The sequence below is a fragment of the Neodothiora populina genome (assembly GCF_041146345.1).
Source record: "Neodothiora populina strain CPC 39397 chromosome Unknown canker_contig_16, whole genome shotgun sequence".
Classification (NCBI taxonomy): Eukaryota; Fungi; Ascomycota; class Dothideomycetes; order Dothideales; family Dothioraceae; genus Neodothiora; species Neodothiora populina.
Genome location: NW_027191409.1, coordinates 333803 through 349623, shown reverse-complemented (window position 1 = coordinate 349623; position 15821 = coordinate 333803). Strand labels below are relative to the sequence as shown.

Genomic DNA, 15821 nt, shown 5'->3' with positions numbered 1-15821 from the left:
CGTTTATCTGAGCTGCACATTGCCCGGGATTCTAAAGCACAGCGCAATGCGGATGGATTTTCTTCACTGGGACTAAGGGAACACACTACGCAAAGTGGGGAAAAGCCAGACGCTTGAAAAAACAGGGGAAAGGAACGCACGAAAAACAACCACCTTCTCATCTGGCGCTTTTTCTTCTACGGGACGTCAACGATGGGATTTACATGGGGATAGTCGCCTGGCTGTCATAACTATGGGCGCTTGTTTGCTAGGGAATTGCAATGGCAGAAGAAAACAAAAACTGGCTGATGCGAATCATGAATCTTTCTCCCTTGACATCCACTGATGAACCTTCGACGCCCTTGTGACTTGCATCTCGCTTGGGCTTGTGACATTGCTGCGACATTCTTCTTTTCTATCTAATGTCGAGGTCTTGTGACTTCCAGTCCTTGCACGAGGTACGCCTGTCAGGCGAAGTATGTTGCCTACTTTTCTGTCTGGTCCGGTTTACCAGTAAGTAGCACGCGCTCGATTTTTCGCACGCTTACGTCGTTTCTCTTCTTTCAAGCCATCTTCCTGGCTAGTGCAAATTTTGGTTGCTATTGACTAATTGTTAGCTTCACTTCGAACCAACACGACAGGATCGGCTCTTCACTTACCTCCTCGGTATCGACGATGAGCAACCTCTCCTCCGCCTTGCCCAGTATATCAAAGATACTAATATTTCCGTTCTTGACCAGTATAACGCAGCTTGACCCAGCATAGCTCACCACATCCTCGCCTCGCCCGTCAACTCCCTGACTGACGCCCTGGACATTCCCCGGTTCCATGCCGCATCGATTAGCCATGACAAGCACGACTCCTTCACTTTCCTGCCTCGTCTCGCCTGCGTCTTCAGTTTCCTCGCCCTCAGCCATAGCGGCACCACTGCCAGTGTTCAACCCAGTCTTAACAACAGGCGAGAACCTCTCAATCCAGTACGCCAAAGTATCCAGATCCGGTATCCCTGCACTATCGGCCATGTCCTCGGGCGTCATGCGAGTCAACCACGCCATACTCAAGAGCACCAGCCGAGCCCGTCTCTCGACGCAATGAGTGGCGAACTCGAACGTCGACCATGGCGTTTCGAACCTGTACGGGTTGATGTCCATGCATATGCCCATGGCCACGTTTTCCAGCAGTGAGTCGTCGTCTGCTGTTGCTGCTCGCGGCGCTGCTGATGCGGAGACGGAGAGTGAGCCGGAGAAGAAGCCGCTGTCGCCTTCGCTCGCCCACGTTTCGTCCGTGTAGTAGAGGAATGATTTGCGGTATGTTGCCAGGATCTGGCCTGTGGGTGAGACTGATACTACCGTGTTGTACCGTTTTGGGCCATCGTCGTTGTCGTCGTCGTCAGTCTTGTTGCTCCCTGCAGCAGAGGTACTTGTAGTCATCGTCGATGAGGTTGTCTTGGTGGTTGTAGCAGTCGTGATCTCGGGATATCCCACGTTGACAATGCATTGATACCGTGCTGCTGTTTTCTTTGCCCATGCTGTTGATGGGCCTGCTGATGAGGGTTCGAGGTATGGCTTTATTGCTTCGAGATTTGGGAAGTTGTAACCTTTTTATGGTTTGAGCTTTGGTGGTCAAGTGATTGAAATCAAATACATGTGACATGACAACCACCAGGACCATAATCGTACATGGCCCTTCTCATTCTGGTTCGTGATTCCATAGCATAAGGAGACGAAGAGACGAAAGAAAGAAGAAAACCAGTGTGACTTCTTGATATAATTGTGTGACCTAAGAAGAAAAGCAAACAAACTCACCACTCAACGCCATCTCAGGCAACACGAGCAGATCGAGTTTCGAGCATTCTTCTTTTCCTGCTTGCTCTAGTAACGCATCTGCCTTTGAGATGTTGGCCTCTACCTGGCCAATCTCGGGGGCGAATTGCAGGCAGCCTATCTTCATGTTCTTTTGTGTATTTACTTCTCAAGATTCGGCTGATAGAGCGAGGGATAAATTGACTAGGGCGGGATGGTTTACACAGAGCAGATGTTCAGCAGATGTTGGTTCGTGGCGGGAAGGGAATGTTTCTATTTGTTGATAAAGAGAGTGAAGCAGAGCTCCTCTTGAGATTGATAGTAGGCACTCTAGATTCATCACCTACCGTACCTGACTTTCCACTCGGCTTTAGTATGTAGATCCAACATGCTATGATCAGCTAAGATCGGGCTAACATTGGCGAGTATCTATCTAGTCGATATACTCTCCCTTGAATACCCTACTGTCCTTTGCGGTAAGTATTGAGGGCTCGTTTGATGAACGATGAGTCTATCGATGAGTCCTTCGGCGCATCGAAGTACCCGACGTGGTAGTTGAAGCTCGGATGGTCGTCGACGACGTCAGCGATCCTTCAGTCACGGCATCAAAACATGAACTAATTAAAGTTGCCTTTGGATCATAACCACAGTCACCACGATTTGCAGTAGATTCATCTCCGCAGTGAATAGTGTGTCTCATAAGGATGCATAATAAGCTATAGCAATCTCGCCCAGGGGAAGACTAGACACGAACCAAGAATCCACGGCAAATGGCGGGCAGAAGGCTCCTAGACGCAGCAAAGCTATTCGGTGCGTCCCGATCGATAGCAAAGCAACATTTTGCCATTCGATCGCAGCAATGGGATGTTTTCACTCAGACGTCGAGTCTCGCACGCGCGGTGAAGAACCAAACAGATCGCGTCACTGTGACTGCCAAAGCCGCGTATGCGCTTTCGAAGAGAGTCAATGAAAAAGGCCCCTCGTATTCGAGAGGTTACCAGTCTCCCACCGAGGATGATGGGCCTTCTATTCCCAGGAGAGAGACTGTGAGCGGGATGGATGCAGCTCAGAGAGGCAGTGGCGAACACGGCTTGAATAAGGATTTCTATAACCAGAGGTCGGCAACGAATACTACAGCCGACGATGTCCCCAAGGATGGACTCGAAGTGTTGCAAAGGAAGGCAGACCGGAACCCATTGCCCGATGGAACTATAACGCCGGCAGGCAGTGCAATTGGAGGTCGAGAAGAGGAGCAGGGAACGGATACATATTCACGGAGGCCTGTCTCTGAGCCTCAGCAAGATCCGCTGCAGCAACATCAGGATCTGAATATTGCGCAGGAAAGACCTGCTCGATCTACTCTTCCTGATGGAACAATTTCACTTGAGGGTGCAGCGCGAATGGATGCAGATCCAGGTCGTCGACGTGCGACTTCGGCCTCTCGACACACGTCTCAGCACAACGTGGAAGCTCAGAGACTGTCCGAGTTTCAGATCCCCTCCGTATCAGGATCGGAAGAACAGACACCTACCGCGGGTCAAGATACATACAGCGAGCGACCGACGGTCACTTCTCCCGAGTTTTCTTCGTTACCACGTATGAAGATTCCAAAGTATGAAGAAGATGCTCAGGGTGGTGACGAACACGTACAAGACAGCCAGCTAAACCAAGACGTGTACTACTCCTCGAAGGCTCACTCTGACTCCACCCCGATTCGATCCCAGGAAGCTGTTCCGGATCAGACCGAAACACCAGAAGGCATCAACACCGATGTCTTTCATAGCCCCCGCGTTGCAGCATTGTTGAGGAATGGTAGAGATGACAAAAGGGGGGCTTATGAGATGAAGATGAGAGCCGCCAGACGTGGTCCCGTTGAAGAAAGTGCTTTGACCCAAGGCCGGGATCAGGACACATTCAACGTACGCACGAGTGCAGATGAAGCATCAGAGCCAGTCGAGGCCGCATCAGAAGCCATCGCATCCGAGTCGCAGAAGAAGGATGCGGAGCAGGAGACTCGCGAATTAGCTGAAGAGCTCGCACGAGATGCTATAACGCCACAAGAGCCTGCCCAGGCATCCGCCGCAGCAGACGTCTCCAGCGCTCCATACCAGCTTCGCGAGTCCCGCGTCCCATCCTCTCGTTTCGGCCGTCTTTGGCAGTACGGCGGCCTAGCAACGAGTATGGCCTTTGGCGCTGTCGGAGAAAGCTTTCGCCGAGTAACAGGCGGCGAGTCGTCAGGCTCGCTGATGCTAAGCCCGGCAAACATGGAACGGTTGGTTGCGAAGCTGTCACGTATGCGTGGCGCTGCTCTGAAGCTCGGTCAGATGATGTCGTTCCAGGACAGCAAGATGCTTCCGCCACCCATTCACGCTGTACTCCAGCGAGTGCAAGACAGCGCCGACTACATGCCGCCTTCGCAACGCAACAAGGTACTAGCATCAAACCTCGGTGCTGACTGGAAGGATCTTTTCTCGTCATTCGACGACGTCCCTCTAGCAGCCGCCTCGATCGGCCAAGTGCACCGCGCAACACTCGCATCAACGGGTCAAACCGTAGCTGTCAAGATCCAGTATCCCGGCGTCAGAGACAGCATCGTGTCGGATCTCAACAATCTGTCTCTTCTGCTGACCGCGTCACGCCTGCTTCCCAAGGGACTGTACCTCGACAAGACCATCGCAAACGCCCAGATCGAGTTGGGCTGGGAATGCGACTACGAACGCGAAGCAGCAGCCGCATCACGATTTTCCGACCTCATCACTTCATCCCCCGAAGACAACGCCGTCTTCCGTGTCCCAGCAGTCATAAAGGAAGCATGTGGACCGCAAGTCCTGACCGCAGAGTTCATGTCCGGCACAGCAGTGACGAAGCTCAAAGATCTCTCGCAAGAAGAGCGTGACTGGATAGGCACGCAAATCCTGCGTCTCTGCCTGCGCGAACTCATGGACTGGAGATTCATGCAGACGGATCCCAACTGGACCAACTTCCTCTACAACCGCGGCTCTCCCTCATCAAGCGACGACCGCAGAATCGAACTCCTAGACTTCGGCGCAAGCCGCGACTTCCCCCTCGCAGTTCGTAGACCCCTACATCCGGCTCCTTATCGCCGCCTCGACACGCGACCGCAAAGCCTGCCAAACCCTCTCCATCGAGCTCGGATACCTGACCGGCGCGGAAAGCACCGCCATGCTGGACGCACACGTCAACTCGATCCTGACGCTCGCCGAGCCCTTCTACGACGCCGTGGCCGCCGACGACGACAAAGCCCCCTCTTCTTCGTCATCGTCAACAGTCGCACAAGCAACAACAGCGCCAGACAACGAAACCTACGACTTTGATAACCAAACCATCACCGATCGCGTGAGAGAAAAGATCGGCCTCATGGTGCGCGAGAGACTGGCGCCCCCGCCAGAGGAGACGTACAGTCTGCATCGCAAGCTGTCGGGCGCGTTCTTGCTCTGCGCTAGGCTAGGCAGTAGGGTTCCTGCGCGGCAGTTGTTCAGGGACGCGGTGACGAGGTGGGAGGAGCGGGAGGGGAGGAAGGCTCGAGAAGCCCCGAACGAATAGCAGAAGGACAGGAAATGGAGGCATGATGGCTTGCTTGGGCGCTTGATCTTCTTCGTTGCCTAACTTAAGACACGGAAGTGTGCTTCTGGATGCGAATGTACTGTACTGTATACGTAACCTTCGCCATGGGGGGGAGGGGGGAGGGGGGAAACACAACAACCAAAAAGAGAAGGAAAAGGAATAGGAAAAAGAATGTCAACCAGGAATCAGGCTTGGTGATCGGTTGTTCGGGAGACGGGTCGATGACTATGTATTTGGTATAGGCAGTAGATATATCATATCATACTACACTGGCGACATAAGCTACCTTCTGACTTTCCTTGGCTTTTCGGGATTCGCCTCTACTGGATTCTACACTGGATGTTGGCTTCCTGCGGAATGGAACATGTAAAGCAGAAGAATAGATGCAGCCGAACCTCACTGGCTGTAGTCAGGAATGTCATGGTAATCGTGATAGGCAAGTAGGGTAAAGCAGATGTTCCCAGTCACATCTGCCCACTAGGCAAGAACCAAAGCACCCCGAATGATCCACGACGGAAATAATAGACATGTATATGAAGTCTTTCATTGGATGAATAAGTAAAAGGATAGAAAAGTCATGCTTCGAGTAAAATAAAAAAGGTAACCTCGAATCCACCCGAGGTTCGAAAAGAAGAAACTCTCGGGGTTTCTGTATCAGCGGCGGTTGTCTCCAAAGTCGTTCCCTTTATTTTCCGTGGTTTTTCTTCCTGTCACAAAGCTACCTGACATACTATATCGTATCTTCTGGGACTTTGCGACTGAACCACTGTTCATCATGGTTTTTGTTTGATTTCCCCCCTCCATTTCCAAACATGAAGGAAACTGTTTTCCCTTTCAACCCGTTTTCTTTGCAACCTCTTTCCGTTCGTGTTTTGGTGCTCAGAAAAAAATGAAATTCCTTTGTTCTTCCTTGGTCTGTCACGCTTACTGGTATGCTGTGACATCCCAGTGGTGATCTAGAATGGATAAGAACACGCCCAACGCCAACGCTATATGTGTTTTGGAGTAATGTAAGCAAGAAGAAAAAAAGTGGTCGAGATCCCGCTCGAGGAGTCGAGGATTGGTAATGTGCAAGGAGCAGTCGGCGAATCTTGCTGAACGTTTCCCTTCGCGAAAAAGTTGATAAAAGTGGTACAAGTTTCGAAGCGAATTGAAAAGGTGTGTTGATAGAAAAATAAGTGAGGAGTAGAGGGCGGCATATTTATCCATGCCTGTTGCGCGAGCGACAAAAGAACAACAATTGTTGCAGCGCTGTGTCGTATCCGTGTGAGGAAAAGAGATGATCGCTTCGCTTGGTATGACTACACAAGTTCGGACTCATCTCTGGGTCGTAAGAGCTCGTAGGCATCTGTCCGTTTCAGACTGCTGCGACGCCATCCCTTCGGTAACCTTCTTGCCACGGCGAGGGTGAAGGGAGTCTTGGATAGCATGATCTTGTGGTATAACCACCAGACCAAGAAGATGGCAGAACCACCAATGGCGAATCCGGCGACCGTGAGTACGAACCAGTGGCGTGACATCCAGAAGATCAGCTTGACATCACCACCGTGCCATGAATTTCCAAGATGGTGAGTGAAGAAGCTCCAGGGGTGGTTGTTGTACTCGTCTGGGAAGAGGATGCGTACACGACTGCCATCAGCACCATCGCCGATGTTCAAGCCCTCTTCGGTCCAGTGTCGCCAGATGACACTCAAGAAGAGAGGTCCGGTTGAGGCCATGACGGTGATGTAAGGAAGCGCCCAGTTGCGGTTGTATCGCGGAAGAGAGTCAATAACTCTCAGGAAGAAAGGGTGACGAGGTACCGAGCCCATGGCATCGTTGGAGATACCGGTTGGAGCAGTGCGGCGCAGCCAGGCAGGGTAGGACAGAAGAGGATCTAGCCTTCGGTTGCAGCCGTCGTCAAGATCGATGTAGATGCCACCGTAGTGGGCAAGGACGAAGTAGCGGATGGCATCGGCGCGCTGGATTGGGTATTGGTAGTTGTCGAAAGTCTCAAGGAACCAAGGGTATTCCGCAGCGATAAAGTCGCGCGACTTCTTGTCCGTCCACAGCTTGTACTCCCAGTCGGGATGCAGAGCAATGCAGCTGGCCTGAGGATCCTGCCAGACTTGCGGAATGCTGTCGTTGATGTATGTCTGGTGAATGATCTTGGGGATCATTTGCGGTCGGCCGTCGATGAGGTCGGAACCGGGTGCGGGAAGCTCAGCTCTTGAAATTGCATCTGCCGAACCGTCGACGATCAGCAGCGATAGCAGCGTCCATACCGAGTGCAGCAGGAAGCCAACAATCGCCAAGTTGAGCAAGAGGAAGAGAAGAACTGGGCGGCGCATGGTGTGAGGTGGTGCTGAGAGAAGGTGTCGAGAAATGTTCTAGCTGTGATGATGTTGTTGTTGTTTAAGTCCGGAAATGCTTGAGTGGACAGTTCCGAATGGACGTTCAATCGTGTCAAGCTTGATTTACTCCGTTGCCTTTGCCCTGTCACTCTGTGGTACGCCAACAATATATGAGTGGGTACAGGTGTGGGTATGGAGGCTATGGGGCAGGTGGGCTGCGCAGCGGCTACCTATTCCCCAGAACTAAGTCAAGTGTTGATGATACCGGTATGTCTCTCTTTTGAGAAGCGTCGAGGCACCAAGAGGGGGTTCAATTACCAGCTGGAGAAAAAAAACAAAAAAAGTAGGGAACAAAGCGGTAGATAATAAAAGCAAATGAATTTAAAGTTAGAACTGGTGAGGAGGGAAGGAGAGGCTCAAATGAATGACAGGAGTTGGCAAGCCAAGGTGGAAGGGTTAATTGTGTAATTGGAAGGCAAAGGATCAGAGGTAAGAAAGAGAGGGTTTGAGACGCGAATGGTGCAGTGCAGTGACAGTGGGCAGAGAGCAGAGAGAGCAGATGTGATGATCGGCGACGCGAGCTTGTACCAGGCCAAGCCACCTGCAATTAACCTGTAAGCCAGTGCCACACATGGCGTGCACAGATGCGTGCCGTGCGCAAGAGCAGAGGTGACGATTGACGGATAACCATTAATGCACAAATACCGCTTAGTCTGCTTTTCTGGCGTGCATGTCCGGAGAGGCGAGAGCGCGCGTTCATGCACAAGGTGCTCTTTCGATGATGTCTCTGCCAGTCATCTTGTGACAAGCGCTTCCTGTGGACCCTCAGCAACGTCCTGGGGCTGTGGCGGTGGCACGCTTGGAATAGCACACGATGCGTGATCCTGCAGTGACATGGATGCTCTATTATTCTTCTGTCTCCATACGTGAGGTGAGTTGGTTGCCCCAAGGCAACACTTTACCATGTACAATACTTGTCAAGGCCATTCGCAAGAATTGCCTTTTGTGAGACAAAGCTTCTGGTGTTTCAAACGACGCTTGCCAACGCCGTCATTTCCTGCCCCTAGCCAGTTAGGAGCCTTTTTGCTTTCTGCCAATGCCGTGCTGGAGATTACCTTGCGGCTCGCTGGGCGAGAGCCTAGCCTCAGCATAGCCACGTCCCAGCCGTTTGAGCCAATCACGACACGCGGGTCTGACGTTTTATCGATACTGTACGTCTGCCGACTCCGCAGAAAACATAACGACACACCAGAACGAGCGAAGAAAACTAGCTCACTATTACCAATGAGACCGCTCGCATGTTGCCAGAACTTGGGGCCAAAGGTGGGTCACAGATGCAATGCACCGTAGAGAGGAACATGATCTTCGCAATCGCATTTGGGTCCTCATCACTATCACCGACAGCCCATTGCGCACACTACAGCGCCTCGATGGCCTTCTCCACATTGGCGGCGGAGCGAACCCCCGCCGATGCGATACCATGCCATGGTTGGTCATTTTTACGGTGCTGGTTTGCCATGCTGACGTCTTCCTCTGCATGAACGCGCAACGGTTTTCCTGGGGGGTTTCCTGTGGCCGCTCGAGTGACCCACTCGTCTTACTCCTGTGCGCATAGTATGGTAGGTCACTTTGTTGGTGGAAGGCTTTCAATATTGCGGTACGATGCGCATTAGGCCAAGGTCTCCGCAGGAATGACAAGACGACTACAGTTTTCTTGATTCGTTTGCCAACATGCTTATTCAAGGCAGCGAAGATTGACCGTACACTCGTTATATCGTCATAATGGTAGCTTTAACCCTTTGAGATGAGGTACGAAAGTCCTTTGTGTTGAATCGAAGTATATATGTACTTGTACGAGGGCCATGTGGCCATCTGCATGTGTCTATTTAGCATGCCCGTCGTGCCGTGCCAGACGGCGCGCTCGCCCTCAAACTGCCACATGGAGATTCGCACAGCAGGCGTGCCAAGTGGTTCCTTGGCTACTCCGAGGCTTCGTAGATCAGATCACCGGCTGTCGTTACAAGCGAGATATACTTGCACTTCCAAGGTTGTTACTGTATGTAGTCGGTATGGTTGAGGTAAATGAAACCCCGGTATTGGCATTGGTGTTGGCATATTCTAAATCTGCATCTTGCTGTGATGTGTTCTTGATCTGTACCGTGGTAGTCAATGGTCACAATGCATAGGGGCTGGCAGGCACTAATTCATGTAAATAGAGGCAGACCCTGTCCATGATTATCACTATATCGTCTTTCCTGTCTATACCACTTTCGAGATCTCACGTCTACTCATGCATGGCTCAAGTATCTCTCAAGATCCCGTGCTGGCTTGTCCGGGTATAAAGCAATCATTCATTGCACTGACGTGAATTATCGACCCGCTGACCTACACTGTAACTTGAGCGGTGAGAATCGAGTACACAGATAGAGAAGTGCATATCCCCGACCATTTCTCACACAACGAAAGGCACTGCAACCAACCGAGATACCGTGGCACCGAATAAGCAAGATAGGTATCGACCAAGAGCAAAAACATCAAAGCGTTTTCCGAAGTAGAAGCACCGAAGAACAATCCTCCTTATCCTCCTTATCCAAGTCCAAATTTCACCTAGCTTTGCCCCCTATTTTTCCCCCGTTGAATCATGGTTAATTGTGCCATCACCATCGTCTCTATAAGTCCGAACACCAGAGACCCAAATGAACTCTAGACGACATCTGAAACACCGAGACCGAAGACGCGTAGAATAATGTATAATCGATAAGAAGCACAGAACGGACATAGATCTGTTACTGTATCTCGCAGGAGGTATCTGTTATACACGCTGCTGTGCTTGCTATACAGGAGAATCACACACGCACACACACACGCACAAGGGGAAGCAGGGAGTGGAGATTTCGAGGGACGGACATCTTGCTCCGAGAGAGATGGACGGACAAGCCCACCGCCATTAGATGAGGGGACAAGTATATCGCCATTTCAACCCTCGACTCGGGGCGGCCGACAGGGCCGGCCGTGTGATATAGTGATATGCTGCACACTGCACAGTACAGTACTGAGGCACAAGTATTAGGTGGATTCAGTACTGTAGCAAAAAAGGAAAGATTGACATGTCTGCATATATTGTGATGTTATGCAGTGGTCGTACACGTACTTTTATTCTCGTCACATAGGTTTGTCGTGAGATTAGTGGGGACTTGGGTCAGTGTTGTTTCTCCTCTTATTTCTCCGAAGACGTGGTTGTTCTTCATAATTCACAGACAGTATGTTCGCAAGGGTGAGGTACGTTTGCATATCAGCATAATTCGCATGATATGACAAGTCGTCTCATGGAGATGTAGTGTACATTATGTCTTTATCCTTCTTGTACGCGGTGTTTACTACGGTGCTCGTTGTTGCCTGACGTGGATATTGCATAGTACTATGCTCCGTAGAGTATGCTTTCAGTATCTCATGACGTTATCTATCACGTACGCAGAGACTGATGAAGTATATAAGAGCAGACTACTCTGCGTTTTCTCACTCCTGCAAGTGTTGACGACGATGGGGGAGGTGAGAATCGTATATTCTGTGGATGATATTGGACAGGGTTCGCCCGATAGCTGACTATTACTATATTCTGCGCTAAAATGATATTGCTAAAGACTCTCCCGTTGTGTTTGTCATATGTACTTGGTGCCACGTTCCATCCTGCTTAGACCTTACTGACGACCGCATTAATTCGAGTTCTTGTCGGCTTGTGTTTCTTGCAACAAATGTGTCTGACCAATCTATCGATCAAAAGCGGTCAGTATGCTCGAAAGGTTCGCAGGCCTGATCCATACAGAGAGGCCTGAGGCAAGCATGCAAACGTACCTGGATCACCACAAGCCAAAGAGCCAGTGCCGACAGAAACGAACCCAGTACGTCTCTCTTGGTCGCACCGAGAACATGCACCAGCCAGCTCAACAACGCACTCGAGGACAATGACCAAACGATCGCTATCCAGAAGAAGAAACGTTGAAAAATCGGGGAGAACTTGGTGTTTGTCGCGATGATGCCGACACCATAGTAGACCACCAGAGCGACCCCCGAAGCCCATAGGAAGATCCTCCAAAGCTTAATCACCCGAGGTTGAAGCTTAGCAGCTCCGTTTGCATTGTATACGATGGATCCTGGAAGGCGTTCGGAAGCTTGCTTGCGTCGTTGGATATGTATGTCGAGGTTGGTGACCTGAGGGACGAACTTTTTGATCTCACGCTTCACGTCAGGTTGCGAAGCGGATTCAGCTGTCTCGGTCACCATCTTACTCTTTGCTCCGCGCACTTTGCTCAACATCATGTATTGCTGTGATTTGGCTCCAGGCTCGTCGCACGCAAAATGAACGATGGACAGGTCATGCTTTGCTGCATAGTCCGGATCTTGGATGACCAGTCGTCGAATCTCGCTTTCCACATCTTGATCTGGTACTCAGAAGTATATTGTGTCAGACAAAAGCAGTATGATCTGATCGCAAGCTAGACGAAGGACTCGAAGAACGGGTAGCGCAAAGGGAGGGAGGAGATGGCGGAAGATGTTGCGAATTGGGGTGGAGGGGTTTGACAGGGTTCGCAGAACGATTCTGTTCTTGCTATTGATTTTGCAGAGGAGGCAGATACCGTAGTCTCTCAAAAGGTTCTTCGCAAGTTCCACCTTCTTCTCAGTATCCAGCTGAAGCCGGTAAGGATCGAGGTCTTCTTCGAGCTGCCGAAGCTGCTTCACTGTATGTTCCCGACATACTCGACGAAGGTCGGCAAAGTGTTGGACAAACAACGGCGGATAGTCTATCTGGCTTTCATGATGGTGCTCTTCAACTGTGCAGTTGGATCAGCCAAAAAGTCCCAAGTCAGCTCAAGACGCTGGGCTTGACTGACTTTGAGTCGCGTCGGTGCTAATTGGGATCGGTCCCATCTCGATGTTCGAGTATTGCTCTCTGACTAATCGCTGCATTCTCAGCGCTTCGTCAATGTTATGATGAGTCTAAAGGAGAAAAGGCAAGAACATGTGGAAGCCATTTCACTCTGCAAACTCCTATATACCCAGTGAACTCTTCTTGAGCTGACATTCATCATCCAACTCAGATGTGGACAACGTAGCATTGCATGTGAGAGACCACTCGATTTGCGTCTTTGGCTTGAGGTCCGGCGAATGAGAGGCTATGTGTAGCTACATGCATATGGGCACATGAGGCGCCCATTGTTACCACACATTCGAGTTCGCCTTTCTTTTCTATAATTAACAGGCCAATCCCTTACCAGTCCGTTATTGAAGAACACGTCCTCAGGCAGCCTCGAGTCGAGGAGGGCCACACGAAGGGGCAGAAGTCGCCTCGGAGATCATTTTCGACTACCTTGCAAGTCCTCATGGTCCAAACACGGAAGGAATGTCTCAACCAGCAGAACAGCTTCCGGGTCCGGAAATGTCTCGTCTGCCACATTTCTGTTGCGTTACCATCAACCTGTAGTCGAACCATACAGTTGTTCGGAACTTCTTGATCACACGTCTTATAAAAATCATTGCACATTGTAAAGGCACTTCGGCCAGAGATAGCTTTGAGAGGACCTTCGCAGCATAGGGTATGGCTTGATGCCAGTAGCCTGATTATGTTCAATACGCCATAGGTCCTGTACCGAGAATGCTGTTCAGCCGAGGCGGGGGAAGAGTGCATGAAGGGCGCTTATCATTGGCCTGCGCATAAAGCAATCTAACATTGCTGCAGGTCCTTGGATACACTTCAGGTAGCAGGGTGATTTGCAGTGCTTCTTGTTCTTATGTGACTGACAGCGAACGGTCTTGATCTTTTGTTGTTATAGAGTGACTGGCACGTCGACTGTTGTGTCGTTGCAACAAGGACAATACAGAAGTTTACCTTGCTCAAGATGAAGTTGGCGGACGCGCTGCTGACTAACCAATCTTTGCTCCTCGCCATCCTCGCAACAGTGATGGTGTTCACCATTACACACTACATTCGACTTAGACGACAACAATGCGCAGTATGTATAGAGGGCAACCTTGTCACCTTCTCTGAGTTTTCAACAGTGATTGACAAATGGAAGATCGAAGCGAGATTAGTCTCTCAATATGGATGCGAGCCCCCATCGGTCTTAAAGTCCAAATGGCCTCTCGGCATCGACTTGATCGTGCAAGCATTCCAAGCAGCTAATGCGGGACACATCTTGAAATTTTTCGGTAGCATGATTGAGACGCATGGAGCGACTTTCGAACAGAACCTGTTGGGGGCTCGTGGGATAGATACTGTGGACCCGGAGAATATAGAGGCGATCTTGTCAACGCAATTCAAGGGTCAGTGATTTGCGTATATCTCTCTCTGTCTGCCCCTTCGCTTGTTCAAATTCGACAATTCCGCGAGGAAGAAGACCACGATGCAACAATTCGCTTATGCCATATTGTAGATTTTGGACTCGGTTCTCGTAGGCCCACGTTCTTTCCCTTGCTAGGCGACGGCATCTTCACTCAGGATGGACTGGCTTGGAAGCACTCCCGTGATATGCTGCGTCCGCAGTTCATGAGCAACCGTGCCAAAACAGTCGACCAACTCCACCAACATCTAGACAACCTGATGACAGCGATACCCAACGACTCGCCAGTAGATCTTCAACAGATCTTCTTCCGCTACACGCTCGACACCACCACGTCGTTCTTGTTTGGACGCTCACTTGACACTCTAGCGAGCGAGGATGCCGATGACCAGGTATCCCCGTTCGCAGAGGCCTTTACTGTGGCCCAGGACTTCCTTGCTCAACGAGGTCGGCTGGGAGACTTCTATTGGCTGATAGGTGGCAGAAAGTTCCGCAATGCTTGCAAGACGGTGCATTCGTTTGTTGACTGTGTGATCGCTGCCGCTACAGAGGCTAGGAACGAACGCGCGAGTGGCAAAGCGGTCAAACAGCTGAATTATGTATTCCTTGACGCCTTACTGGAGGAAACTCAGGACCCGGTTGCGCTGCGTTCGACCTGCTTGAATATCCTTCTCGCCGGACGTGATACGACTGCTTGTTGTCTATCGTGGACATTGTGAGTGGAACTCTGTCGTCGGCAAATTGGAGCGATACGCATACGCTGACCGGAATGAAAGTCACCTGTTAGCCCGCAACCCAGCAGTATATCGTCGCCTGCGCTCAGAGATCACGCAAGTGATAGGCGACAAAGCAGCAACCCAGGAAGCCCTGAAACGAATGCCATATCTGCACTACATGCTCAAAGAAGGCAAGTAGTAAACCTCCGACAAATCCTTGCCGCACTCGACTCTCTTGCAGTCCGTTCGCGAAAGGGCCTGACTGACTGACTGACATCCATAGTCCTCCGTCTCTACCCCTCAGTACCAGTGAACTCGCGCTCCGCCCTGCGCACAACGACCCTCCCCCGCGGCGGCGGACCCAACGGCACATCTCCCATCCTGATCCGCAAGGGTGAGGCGGTCGGCTACTGCGCGTACGCCATGCACCGGCGCAAAGACCTGTACGGCGCAGACGCAGATAGCTTCCGGCCTGAGCGCTGGGACGTGACGGAGACAGAGAATCTCGGTAGAAAGGCTGGGTGGGGGTATATTCCTTTCAACGGCGGTCCGAGGACTTGTCTTGGTCGTGAGTATTGCTCTTCTCTGTCCGCCGCGGATTTCGCTTATAGCTGCACATGCTGACAGACTTGTCGTTGCAGAGGATTTTGCGCTTCTCGAGGCGTCATTGGCGATTGTGCGGATCGTGCAAAAGTTCGAGACGATATGGCCTGTTGATAGCGATGGCAACAGCCAGACTACACAGGACAGTTCTGAGAATTGCTGTGGTGATGAACCGCAGACTCTGACTTTGGTCTTGTCTAATGCGCGCGGGTGCTGGGTCCGTCTTGTTGCCGCTTAGATGTGTGCGAGCCATATGGGTCTGGGGGAGTGGGTGGCTGGTACTCAGGGATGGTCTGAGAGGCTGAGCGGTAGAGGGAGCCCTTTGAGGGTCTGTTGATTTGAGGTGATACAGAAGGTACATATCCAATGGCAGGTGTTCCGAGGAGGAAGTCCAAGTATGCACATGATTCAAATGCACATCTACACGATACGTCTCTGCACCTTTGCCCCCTTTCTCCAAAGGCTCGG

At 51.1% G+C, this 15821-nt stretch overlaps 3 protein-coding genes across 6 annotated transcripts; 1 reads left to right on the top strand and 2 right to left on the bottom strand.

The window, feature by feature from the left end:
• Nucleotides 1–542: 542 nt before the first annotated feature.
• On the bottom strand, nucleotides 543–1929 carry AAFC00_003464 (uncharacterized protein; the record flags this gene model as incomplete). Its single annotated transcript, XM_069342940.1, has 3 exons — nucleotides 543–578; nucleotides 639–1576; nucleotides 1785–1929. The coding sequence occupies 3 exons, from the start codon at nucleotides 1927–1929 to the stop codon at nucleotides 543–545; spliced, it is 1119 nt and encodes a 372-aa protein (XP_069200748.1).
• Nucleotides 1930–6667: 4738 nt separating this feature from the next.
• On the bottom strand, nucleotides 6668–7696 carry AAFC00_003463 (uncharacterized protein; the record flags this gene model as incomplete). Its single annotated transcript, XM_069342939.1, has 1 exon — nucleotides 6668–7696. The coding sequence occupies one exon, from the start codon at nucleotides 7694–7696 to the stop codon at nucleotides 6668–6670; it is 1029 nt and encodes a 342-aa protein (XP_069200747.1).
• A 5897-nt stretch (nucleotides 7697–13593) lies between these two features.
• Nucleotides 13594–15591, top strand: AAFC00_003462 (uncharacterized protein; the record flags this gene model as incomplete). Of its 4 annotated transcripts, none has more annotated exons than XM_069342938.1 (6): nucleotides 13594–13707; nucleotides 13771–14017; nucleotides 14128–14749; nucleotides 14811–14941; nucleotides 15034–15318; nucleotides 15392–15591. In XM_069342938.1, 6 exons carry the CDS (start codon nucleotides 13594–13596, stop codon nucleotides 15589–15591), a joined length of 1599 nt encoding a protein of 532 aa, XP_069200745.1. The 4 variants fall into 4 exon arrangements, with proteins under 4 accessions (XP_069200745.1, XP_069200746.1, XP_069200743.1 ...); XM_069347746.1 differs by having other exon boundaries at nucleotides 13657–13707; XM_069348086.1 differs by having other exon boundaries at nucleotides 13594–14017.
• Nucleotides 15592–15821: the final 230 nt, after the last annotated feature.